General features: G+C 45.4%; 1 protein-coding gene across 1 annotated transcript; it reads right to left on the bottom strand.

Annotated features, from left to right (window-relative positions):
- Window positions 1-706: 706 nt before the first annotated feature.
- On the bottom strand, window positions 707-12,968 carry LOC120999540 (angiotensin II receptor associated protein). Its single transcript, XM_040430506.1, has 5 exons — window positions 12,861-12,968; window positions 8,017-8,051; window positions 5,413-5,527; window positions 5,115-5,331; window positions 707-1,340 (listed from the first exon to the last, which is right to left on the bottom strand). Exons 1-5 carry the CDS (start codon window positions 12,885-12,887, stop codon window positions 1,246-1,248), a joined length of 489 nt encoding a protein of 162 aa, XP_040286440.1. The 5' UTR covers window positions 12,888-12,968; the 3' UTR covers window positions 707-1,245.
- Between the last annotated feature and the right edge of the window lie 217 nt (window positions 12,969-13,185).

Genomic DNA, 13,185 nt, shown 5'->3' with positions numbered 1-13,185 from the left:
GCCATTTCTCATTTCTTTCAGGACAGGGCCATGGCTTTCCAGTAAAAAATTTAGTTTTTCACATTATTTGGAGTTCTTTAACACCGTGCTCCTCATTAGGTGCATGCTCCTTGGGGGAATATTAGCCCATGCTAGACAGCACGTCTACACCAGACTTGGTGAGTCATCTCCTTTGGGCCTTGTAGACTATAAGTTATTAGATTGCCTCAGGAAAGTGATGCAATGTCTGCTGCGAGTTCTCATGAATACTAGCTCAAGACACAAAATGGCTGCTCTCTGCTGTTCAATATGTTAGGCAATTTGTTAATGAATCAGCAATTTAGTTCACGACACATAAGCATTTGTTTCTGACCACACTAAACAGTCACATCGTGGTTGTGACTCTGCATGTTGTTGTCAAGTACCACAGCTGCCTCTAAGTAAACTTATGAGACCGCAACGTTCAGTGGGTCTGTATTGTTAATGGCCGCACAGCACCCTCAATACAGCGCGGTCGCTAACAGAACAGACCCCCTGAACAGTGCGGCCTCATTAGATTAATTAGAGGCAGTCACAGCCCGTACGACTGCAGCAGTACTCGACTGCAGCACCGTTTGGTCGTACCCTCATGCATTCGGTCATTTAAAAGGAACTGAAAAACAAAAACATGAAATTATGTAACATGCATAGGTGACCACCGGTGGTCTCCATGTAAAAGCTGTTTAGAAAATAAAAGCCCTAATCCTATTGGTTACCATGAGAAACAGTTGTCGTCATTACCAGTTTCATATACGAGACTAGGAGCAGGACTCTGGAGACTTGTCTCCTTTTACACAAGTCGCTAATGTAGGAAACTGCAAAGCAATAAGAGCAGAGTCAGATCTACCACGTCATATCCCAGCTGCTGGGTTGGGAAGGTTTCCCAACAGTTACTGGTACGCCTTTCAGTAACCTACACGAGTACAGAAGCCATCTTATGTACAGACTCTGATACACATGGGTCAATGTGTCCCCAATAGAAGTTATGATATTTTTGGGGATGTGGTTCTTAAAGGAGCAAACACAACACAATTTCCCACGCACGACTGCTGCTTTAGTCCAAAACAATGGCGGACTTAACTAGTACAAAAGAGAATCCCTTAAAGTGGTCTTCGGGTCGCAATAAAAAAATCACTCTGAATGAGCGCACACATCTGAATGGTCCCAGCTTTCTACAATTTTCTGGTGCTCCCTACTGGTTTTTGTCTGAAGGCCAAAGATGATCTCTCAGTAACGGGAGGGAAGTTTGTCTTGTTCAGCTGACGCATCCGTGTGGTCGATCGTCTGATAAGCACTTCGATCTCGAGAGACTGTGAGGAAGCCTGAAAGCAATAAAAATTAGGCAAATTAAGCAATGCAGCCAAAATTATTCCAAGCATGGGGCGGATCATCCAGTTAACACAAAGTTGATCAGCCACCAAACCTGCAATGGTTGATTGGGGTTACTGTAAATAATCAGAAAGAGAGAAGAGCTGTTCCATATTTTGTTATGGGGCCCATATTTGCTTGGTATGTCTATACAACCGCAAATACTTACACAGTTGTTAAGACAAGTCGTACCTATAATCCTACAGGGTTAATTGTACGACTTGAGGAACATATCAGTAGGATCCCAAAACGCTTTGGTTTTACCAATACAATTTTTTGACCTACTGCAGATGCCCCATGGTTTGGGTCACCTTGCCAGAGCACTGGGACACACAACTGAGTGGAAGATGGAGGGAGGCTTTGAATTTCCTACATAAAAACTTTACTTACACCTTACATGGACTCAGCCATCAAGAGTGTTTGAGGAGACAGAACAAGTTGAAGCTACAAAAACAATGCAAAGTCTTAGATGTAAAGACTCTTACACTGCTCCTCACAATCTCCTGCTCCCCAGTAGAGGAGACCTCTGAATTTACACGTAGTCATCTCCTCCCCATACAAAACCATTGTTTGCCGGCAGCAGAGTGACGTTTAGGCGGCACAATCTGCTGCCAGCTAATGTCGATTTAGGTGTCACCAACAATCCTATTACCCAATGAACAAGAGTTTATTCATTTATTTATCAGGTAATCGGCAGCACCTTTTACACCGTGTTCGTACGCACGCTCGTTAGTAATCTGCCAGAAAATTGAGCATTGTAAAGGGGCCGTTTACCAGAAAGCAGGTGAGTGGATTATGCCAAGTCGCTATTCCAGACCCTCTCAACCAATTTGGTTAAACAGTGTAGGTGGCTGCTACTTCTACCTGCATGGATTCTTCAAAGGGGGGTGAATACTGCCAAATAATTCTCTTGGTAAGGCCTCATGCACACGATCGTATGTATTTTGCGCTCCGCAAAAACGGATCCGCAAAAAATACAGGTGACATCCATGTGCATTCCGTATTTTGCGGAACGGAACAGCTGGACCCTAATAGAACAGTCCTATCCTTGTCCGGACAATAATAGAACATGTTCTATTTTTTTGCGGAACGAAAATATGGACATACGGAAACGGAATGCACAGGGAGCAACTTCCGTTTTGTTTGCGGACCCGTTGAAATAAATGGTCCCGTATACGGTCCGCAAAAAAAATAAAATTTATGGAACGGACACAGAATGAAAATACGTTTGTGCATAAAGCCTAAACCTGATCTAATCTGCTTTGGTTCCTATCAGATGGTAAATCGTTGTGCCTCCTAACTCACCTATTATGGACTAGACAAAATTCTAAACATAGCTAGAGGCTTTCTTCCAAGAACAGCGGCACCCTGTCCACCCTGTGTTATTGCCGCTCAGCCCCTATACTTGGAGCTGTACTGTAATATATAAAGGATTTGTGCCAAGCTTTAAACCTATCCCCTAATTACTAAATGGTGCACAAGTGTCTGATCGCTGAGGTTCTGACTGCTGATCACAAGGATGGGGTAGTGTGTCCTCAGTATGAGTTGAGCGGAGGTCCAGCATGTGTAACGCTGCTCCATTCCTTCTATTGGCTACTCTTTGGCTTTCCATTCGTTTGGTTTATCATATTAACCCCTCAAAACTACAGGGCCTGTCTGGTAAGAGATCCTCTTTAATATCTGAGTGGGACTGTAGGAGGACTCATACTACAAGAAGGTTAAACTCTTCCGTGTCTAGTGGAGCAGTTGTAATAGGAGAGGCCGAACATCAGCGTGTAATCATGTCCTGAGCTTTTCAGGTCTAAACTACCGGGCATGAATTTTTTACCAGCAGGTAAGTAGAGATCACTGGTGCTTGGGTGATGGGACGACAGAAAGACAAAGGACCTGGGTCCACAGCAGAGGGGTAATGATATTAATGGGTAGATGACATGTCACTGACAGGCAAGGATCCACAAGCTAAAAAATGGAGCAGCCACAGGGCTCTACCACCACTTCATTCCAGCAATTGGCTAGGATCCCAGTTCATGGACATCCTCCCAAAGTCAGAAGATGCATAAGACAGACCTACCAGAAGAAAGGCCCAAAGGATGAGACTGCACTACTGAAAGATTCTGAGGGCTACATGTCTACTCCTGACTAGTGTCAAGTGCAGTGATGTTGTGGAGGCCTGCTGTCAATCAAAATCAGCAAATACAAAGAGGTCTCTCTAAGGCTACTTTCACACTTGCGGCAGACTAATCCGGCAAGCAGTTCCGTCACCGGATCCAGCAAAACGTATGCCAACTGATGGCATTTGTAAGACTGATCAGGATCCTGATCAGTCTTAAAAATGCCTGATCAGTCAGAAAAATGCATTGAAATGCCGGATCCGTCTTTCCGGTGTCTTCCGGCAAAAAGGATCCGGCATTTATTTTTTTCGGTCTGCGCAGGAAGGATAAATCCGGCATTCCAGTATTTTGAATGTCGGATCCGGCACTAATACATTCCTATGGAAAAAAAAAAAAAATGCCAGATCCGGCATTCAGGCAAGTCTTCATTTTTTTGGGGCCGGAGATAAAACCGTAGCATGCTGCGGTTTTATCTTTTGCCTGATCAGTCAAAAAGACGGAACTGAAGACATCCTGATGCATCCTGAACGGATTGCTCTCCATTCAGAATGCATGGGGATAAAACTGATCAGTTCTTTTCCGGTATTGAGCCCCTAGGAGGGAACTCTATGCCGGAAAAGAAAAACGCAAGTGTGAAAGTACCCTAAGTAATTATATATATATATATATATATATATATATCCACACCTACTTCGGTCAGGTATGATGTAGATATTGATGCATGCAATTTTTAAAAGGCCCCCCTTTAATGGTTTACATTTAGTGTCGACCCCATGGTGCGGTTGGTCACATGCAACCAAGCCACGTCCTCTTGCGGCAACCAATGGGCATAAGATTTTACCCCAAAATTTTGCGACCATTAGTTGCGATGTGTGGGCATGACCATGGCCGCGTACGGGCAGTCGCACCTCATTCTGATCACATCCAGCTGACACAGAAGCAGGGGGGAAGGGGGTGTTAATCTCTCTTGTACTGAATTGTATCCCAGTGTATGCTACCAAGACATGTATATATAAGTATAAAATGTTTTCATTCACTGACTGCAATTACAGATCTTGAAAATGGAGAGGAGGAATTGAAAGTATCAAAAAGTTGGAGGACTTCATTAACATAAATCCACAAAACCCCTTGAAAGGGAACCTGTCACAGTGAACATGCTATCCGAGCTGCCGCTGCATGTTATAGGGCAGGAGGAGATGAGCAGGTTGATGTATAGTTTTGTAGGAAAAGATTCAGTAAAACTTGTATTTTATACATTTATATTCCTGCTCATTCTGGGCTTTGAAGTCCAGGAGGTGGTCCTATCATTGATTGACAGCCCTCCCTCTATGACTGTATACAGAGACAGCTGTCAATCACTGATAGGACCGCCTCCTGGACTTCAAAGCCCAGAATGAGCAGGAATATAAATGTATAAAATACAAGTTTTACTGAATCTTTTCCTAAAAAAAACTATATATCAATCTGCTCAGCTCCTCCTGCTCTATAACCGGCTGCCTGCAGCTTACATTGCATTTTCATGGTGACAAGTTCCCTTTAAGGCTGTAAAACATCTTATTACCCATAATCCCCTGGCGGTTCTTATGGACGCTCACAAACATACAACCAAACACTTACCTAAATTGATATTACAGTCACCCCCTCGCTCCACGTACATATGGTAAACAAAGAAGCAGGACAAGGGCTTGAGGATCAGGCTTAAGATGGCCATTCCACCGCTAAATCGAAAAAGGTCCCTTAGGGGCGTCTTCTCAGAGGCTTGTTCTGCACCAGCAAAAAACAGCGCGAGGAGGAGGATGTCTAACACAATGGTGACCACCAGTCCCACCATAAACTGCAAATACAGCATTCAGCGATCAGTATATGGCAGTGCAGAGCATGCTGAACATCTGGATTTACATTACTCTGGTCTTACCATAAATATGGCGTCCACAGAGTCTCGTTGCGCCACAGCCCAGACGCCCATAGCCAAGACCGAGAAGTTTGACAGATAATAGGCATTTGGAAGCCAGCTAGGCAATATACACGCACTGCAAACATAGAGACGAGACAATTACCTACAGAATTCCCAGCTGCTCTGGGCAATGCCACCATTTTTTTCGGACTGCATTTGTTATCATCATCAACCACACGGTTTAACCAGATCGCTGTACAGGATTTTGGCCTCTGGGTGACAAGAATGTTCCTGTTCATTGACTGCAAGCAGAGGTCTTCTAGATTATCACTGCAGGCATTGTTGGGGCACTGGGCAGATTTGCTAACAGTTGTCACACTTTAAGCCGTCTATGAATCACAGTTTTAATATTAGACATATTTACTATTCTGGCACATAGACCTTTATAAATTTGGAGCATCGTAAAATCTGCAGCACATTCATGCTAGAATTCTGTCCATGCGCCAAAAAACTGTCTAAGTTTACACCACCTATAAGTTGGTGTAGTTTTACTCCAAAAATGCACCAAATTTTGGTGCACTTTTTTGGTGCACAGAGATGCATCAGGCCATGACCTGTTGTCACTAACCCACACCCCTTTGTATCAAAACTGCACCAAAAAAAAAAAAAAAAAAAGCATTTTCAACATTAAATGCCTAGGACCGAGGGGGAGGGGCATGACAAGAATTCTCTTTGGTGTCAAGCACCGCCCCACAAACATCACTCTGAGGGGGAGATTTATCAAAAGTGTAAAGAAATCTGGCTTAGTTGCCCATAGCAACCAATCAGATTTCACCTCATTATTTTAGAGCCTATTTTGGAAAATGAAAGGCAGAATCTGATTGGTTGTCATGGGCAACTAAGCTAGTTTTCCTTTACACCAAGTTTGATAAATCTCGCCGTGTGTTAAAGGGGTTGTCCACTTTCTTATTGTCACGGCCTCTGTTGTGTGCGCCGTGACACGGTTGCCATGCACGCTGTTGCCTGCAGCAACGTGTTGTTGCAGCATGTAGGTGGCTCCTCCTTTCCCCTGGGTCCTTCCCTGTCTGGTGCCGGAGGGGTTAATTATCTGGCTGGTGTGGATTTAGGTGTGTCTTGGGTGTGGCCTCTTGGCTCTTTATATGTTGTGTTGTAAGCCTGAGGTCAGTGGCCCTTCAGCCTTTGTGAGAGCTGGAGTGCTGCTCCTATCCTGGATATACCATCTGTCCAGTGGGAGGGCCTCCTAGCTAGACATACTGTTACGGTGGTCGGTGGGGACTCCCCACCGTATAACGTAGGAAAACGGGGAAGCAGCTAGGCCAGAACACCAGGAAAAGGGAGCAGGTCACCTCCTAGAGCCGCCCTAATCCTGGCCCTGACTCCTAACCGTATGAGCAGACCCAGATGGTAGGTGAGCTCATACACAGGAACCTCAGACCCAGAGTCGCCCTAAAGATCCCTGAAATAAGGTTAGGAGCAGCACCCCAGCTCTCACAAAGGCTGAAGGGCCACTGACCTCAGGCTTACAACACAACATATAAAGAGCCAAGAGGCCACACCCAAGACACACCTAAATCCACATCAGCCAGATAATTAACCCCTCCGGCACCAGACAGGGAAGGACCCATGGGAAAGGAGGAGCCACCTACATGCTGCAACAACACGTTGCTGCAGGCAACAGCATGCATGGCAACTGTGTCACGGCGCACACAACAGAGGCCGTGACACTTATATCCTGAGGATAGGTCATCAATATAAGTCATCAATATCAGATTGGCGGGGATCCGACTTCCGGCATCCCCGCCAATCAACTGTTTGAAGAGAACACAGCTCTTATATGAGAAACTTCCTTCTCTTCTCTGTTTACCTGCTCGCCGTCGCAATTGGGACAGCTCAATGGGACAGCTCCTTCCTGTTCAAGTGAATACTACAGATCCGCCCTGTTAAAGAGAATGGCACTGCTGCAGTTGCAATGGCGAGCAGGTAAACAGAGAAGAGAAAGCAGTGCTCATACGAGCGCTGTGTTCTCTTCAAACAGCTGATCACGAAGGGGGCTGGCAATCGGACCCCCACTGATCTGATATTGATGACCTATCCTGAGGATAAAAAAAGAATACAACCCCTTTAGGGCTCATGCACACGACCGTATGCGTTTTGAGGTCCGCAAATCGCAGATCCTGGCCGTGTGCATGCTGCCATTTTCTTTTTCAGTTCAATATAGAAAGGTCTTATCCTTGTCCGTAAAACAGACAATAGGAGATGTTCTCTCTTTTCTGTAGGCCCGCGGAACGGACGTGCAGATGCGGAAAGCACATGGTGTGCTGTCCGCATCTTTTGCGGCCCCACTGAAATGAATAGGTCGACATCTGAGCGGCAAAAAAATGCAGATCAGATGCGGACCAAACATACGGCTGTGTGCATAAGGCCTTAAGTGTTTGCAGATAACTTACTATAGGAGCATACTGGACCAGTACACTGTCGGTGGCCCTGATGACAAGCCCCTCCATTACTTGCAGACACTGTGCCCGCATCATGCACATCAGTGAGCAGCGCCAGTCCACACAGACATATGCCCTCTGCTCAAACATAAACAGAATGAATACTTACAATACGGTCAGCAGCCAGTGCACAAAGACAATCGCCTGGAAGACAAGAGGAAACAGAAACTTAAAAAAGGTTACAAATGAGAAATACAATCTGATTTGTTCTCTTAGGTTATTCATTTTATAAAAATAAAAAAAAAGATATTAAAGTGACGCCAGCACAGATGCATTCTCTGTTGAAGTCTGAGGTATTGTAAAATGCATCTCCACTCATCAGGACTAGTCCTCTACCTCTACCATACTTTACACTGCAGCTCTGCTTGTTACAATTGGCTGCTGTGTACAAGCTAAGCATTAGTCAGTGCATCTACAGCTGACCATAAGACATTATAGGAAGCAGTGCTGTTTCACTCTCCTGATAATGGCCGCACCGTTCTATGATGGTTACAAAACTACTGACGCTTTTATGACAAACCCTGTGGATTGCAAGCTCTTGAGTCATAACAGTGCCGTTATCTTTTCCTGGCAGGTGTGGTGTAAGGGGACATGGATTTCTGACTGCAACCATCATGTGGTAACTTTACAAGGAGGAACAATTTAGAAACGTACTTAAAGGAACCTATAGTATAGTAATAGTATAGGGCGGTCACAAGAAAACTTTAGAAATCTGCAAAGGGTATAAACCTCCAGGAAGAGGACCTACTGCTGCACATGAGCCGCTCGGACAGGGCTCGGGTCAGACGTCACTGGGGTCCACAAGGTGGGAAAAAGCTACGCGTCTGCCTGTATAAGACTGGACGGAGCCTCCGTATATGTGGAGAAGCTCAGTCCAGCTGCTGACTAGCACTTTGCCATTTAGGAATTGTATAACAAACGGGAAAACTATAAAATACCCGGATTTCAGGGCATTTGTTTGCCGGCAGACCCTTTAATGTGAGGGCATCTATAAGATACGGTAGCTATTCTGTTCGTTAGGGTATCAACACACTATAAGCACATTAGCCAACCCAAGCCCTCTCAGCCAATGCAGATGAACAGTTGCCGAGTCTAAATGCTCTTCTGTTTGTTATAGAATCTCTTAAAGGGGAGGTCTAGGCTCTATATATTGATGATCTAGCCTCAGGATAGATCACCAATATCAGATTGGTGCCGGTCTGCCACCCGCCACCCCTCTGCTCAGCTGATCTCGGTGGACCAAGCCAGAGGCAGACAGCTCAGCTCCTAATCATGTCTGAGACCAGCTGATTGGTGGGGGTGCGACACCCAGCACCCCCACCAATCTAATCCTGATGGCCTAACCTAAGGACAAGTCATCAATATCTAGAGCCAAGACAACCAAGGATCAATCTGATACACTGTATTATGCCTAGGGGGGGGGGGGGGGGGGTCTGAAGGGGTGGAGCATGACAAAGTGAGTCTCTGTCTGTCTGGGAATCCATATACAGTGGTCCCTCAAGTTACAATATTAATTGGTTCCAGGGAAACCATTGTAAGCTGAGTAATCGGTTCCAAAGCACCAAAATGTCATCCAAGATAAGCAGATAACTAAGGGTACTTTCACACTAGCGGTTTTCTTTTCCAGTATTAAGTTCCGTCCTAGCGGCTCAATACCGGAAAAAAAACTGATCAGTTTTATCCTAATGCATTCTGAATGAAGAGCAATCCGTTCAGTCCCTCTGACATTTTTTGGCCGGAGAAAATACCGCAGCATGCTGCAGTTTTCTCTCCGGCCAAAAATCCTGAACATTTGCCGGAATGCTGGACCTGGCATTAATTTCCATTGAAATGTATTAGTGCCAGATCCGGCATTAAGCGTTCCGGCAAAACGGATCCGGTTTTCTAGTCTGCGCATGTGCAGACCTTTAAAAAATGCAAAAAATAAATAAATAAAATACCGGACCCGTTTTTTCCGGATGACACCGGAGAGACGGATCCGGTTTTTTAATGCATTTTTCAGACGGATCCGCATCCGGATCAGTCTGACAAATGCCATCCATTTGCGTCCGGATTGCTGGATCCGGCAGGCAGTTTCAGGGACAGGCACAGTGTGGGAGCAGACATCCGGGTCAGTGACTGGGCCGTCGTTAACCAGCGCTGGCTTGTGTAAGGTTCAGTTTTATTTCCTGTAATGTGCTGTTTGAGGAAGTAAGAGAAACAAAAGGCTCGAGGTTCGTCCGTGGCAGTGCACATGCAAAATGGCGGCAAATATAGTCATTGTATGAACTACGGAAGGTGACCGTAACCCTGGGGCCCTCCGCTTATAACAGCATAGCAGCGTAAACGTTAGTAAATCTGTCAGGGCCAATGTCCCAGCCCCCCTCACTCCCAAGTGGCGAGGAAAGCATAAAAACGAGTGTGCGACAAAATATTGTAGCATGGGCATTTAAAGAGTCACAAAATTGGGTCATGTGACTTTATAACAAAACCTGGCATAAAAAAAAAGGTAGTAAATGTAGTAACTGTGCGAAAAATGCAACAAAATAAATAAAATAAAAAAACTGGCAAAAAGAATACTTCGCTACACGTTGTGGATTACGCATGTTTTTTTCCAAGCAGATTCTCATGCAGAAAAACCGCAGCGTAACAAAGTATTAGCCAAATCTTATGTACACTTTGCTTTTTGTTCCGTGCGGATTTACAATTATCTCAATTATGTTTGTGATTTTTGATGCGATTGTCGCCCTTTTCAATGTAAGGCCTCTTGCACATAACCGTATGTATTTTGCTGTGCTTTGCGGTACATTTTTCATGTATTCGTTGTTTTGTTTCTGTTCCGTAGTTCTGCAAAAAATATCTGTATGGTTTCCGTATGCGATCCGTTTTTGGCGGATCGCAAATGGATACATAACATTTTTAATCATTAGCGTCCATTGACACATCCGTATGAATTGTCTGGATCCGTGGTGCGGACCCATTCATTTTCAATAGGGCCGGAACGGATGCAGACAGCACATTTCTATGTTAGTACCGGCGATGTGCGGTCCGCAAATTGCGGAACGCACAATGCCGGTGTCCATGTTTTGCGGATCCGCAAAACACTTACGGACGTGTGAATGGACCCTTACTGTAATTTGTACAGTAATGTTTGTAAACACATGGGCAAAGTGGGCATGGATCCGCAAAAAAAGGGATGACATACGGATGTGTTCCGTATTTTTTTCGGACCCACTGACTTGAATGGAGCCACGGAACATTATTTGTGGACAATAATAGGACAAGTTCTATCTTTTAGCAGAACGGATATACGGAAACGGAATGCATACGAAGTACATTCCGTTTTTTTGTGGAACCATTCAAATGAATGGTTCCGCAAACGGAACGGAAAAAGGCCTAAGGGTGAGATCTGCGTCAATTCCATGCCCAAAACCGCAAGCAACACCTTCAGCTTTTGGTGTGGAAACACACACGAATCCATGCGGATCTTCCACAGGACCGCCCACACCAGTGTGCAGGTAGCCATTCTGGCGTTTTTACAGCCCCAAAAAAGACACCAGTGCAAATGTGTGTACGTAGAGACCTCTATATCAGTCACACATGGATGTGCCTCTGGTTGTCAGTAGTGGAGATTGGTGACCCCGGGGGGAAAATGTGTGGTGGGCAGTCATCCAGTTTAAAGACTAAATATAAAAAATATATATAAATATAAACATGCGATAACCTACAGTGAAGATCATGACCAGCACGTACTTCTAGGACAGGGATCAGCAACCTTCGGCACTCCAGCTGTTGTGAAACTACAACTCCCAGCATACACACATACTTGGCTCTTCTTGTAACTCCCATAGAAGTGAAAGGAGGATTCTGGGAGTTGTAGTTTGAGAACAGCTGGAGCGCCGGAGGTTACTTATCCCTGATCTAGAGGGTCACACTGCATTTTCTGGGGGTCCCGCCAATGAAAATACAAATTCACATTGGATTTCTTTCAGTCTGACTGAACTCACACAGTTGGATAAATCAGGAGAACAAAACGAGAAATCGGACATTAGTCAGAGATAATGGGCTGTGAGACCGCACACGGCAGCAGATTATAGGTGGTCTTCCAGCGACTTCTAGGTTAGTCTATGGGGGGATCAGTTAGGGTCTACCTGTGACTTAGTCCTGGCCCAAAAGTGAACATTTTATTTTCTAGGATGGTCTCATAATCCAGAATATTTGACGCTCCGGCCTCGTATACAAGTGTACACATATTTCCCACCACATCCTAACACATAAAGCATCATTTGCATCGTCTGCCCCTACGAAAACCTATGCTGACCTGAGATATAGACAGCTGGCGATACCGTGTGGCGAATATCCTAACAGCGCGATCCAAGCCCACGTAGATGGCACGCGAGACATTTACCCCTCTGTCCGTCTCATATTTAAATCATTTTTTGGACAAAAAAGTTGCACCAATTGCTATATAAATCACTACCTATATGAGGCTGGGACTGCACGGAGTCTGGTGGGGTCATGGGACTATCGGCGCAAATCTTGTCTCATCCTGTCACGTGACTTACGTGCAACTTTGCACGAAAAATGCCCAACTCTTAACCCCTTCTGGTCGTGTGCCCTCCCATAGGATGATACAGTGCATTAAATGGCGACAATAAAAATAAAAAACACACGACTTGTCCCTCAAAAGTCTACATACTGTCAAAGAAAAGTTAAAAATGATGACAAAATGACAACAGGAATTGTCTGCAAGGGGTTGAGAAGAAAATCCCGCCACTTCTAAGTCACAAAGTACTTGAATTTACAGATTTCTATAGCAAAAGTGCAAATTGCAAAAGTCACCACACCCCACCCCCTTCCATAAATATAATGAAGCGTATGGCAGTATACGGTATACAGAGGGTTTATAAAGCTTAGCACAGGAATATATGCAGGGACCCCCCTCCTCCCCTGGTACTGGCTGCCCCCGGGTACCTTCAGGTTGAGAGCCGGAACCTCCATGTCTCCGCACTCGAGTGCAATGATCAGACGCGTCACGTGACCTCCGAAGTTGTGGGGAAAGGCGAAGTCACGTGGGCCACACGGGGGTCATGTGATCCAGGGGCCCGTTGCTCGGCGACGGCGTCCTGCTGTGGCGCTAGCACAGGTTGTGGAGCGTTCACCGATACTGCCCACAGCGGCCGTGTACATGCGTGTGACTGGATGAAATGGCGATCGGATGCCTCCCGAATGTCCCTCTTTTTGACCCCCTGTAGTGCTAGTCGTTACTGCTGTTACAGTAGGGTGTAACGGGTATCAC

This window comes from Bufo bufo, chromosome 1 (assembly GCF_905171765.1).
Source record: "Bufo bufo chromosome 1, aBufBuf1.1, whole genome shotgun sequence".
Lineage (NCBI taxonomy): Eukaryota > Metazoa > Chordata > Amphibia > Anura > Bufonidae > Bufo > Bufo bufo.
Note: the sequence above shows the minus strand (reverse complement) of the source record. Positions and strands in the feature narration are given on the sequence as shown.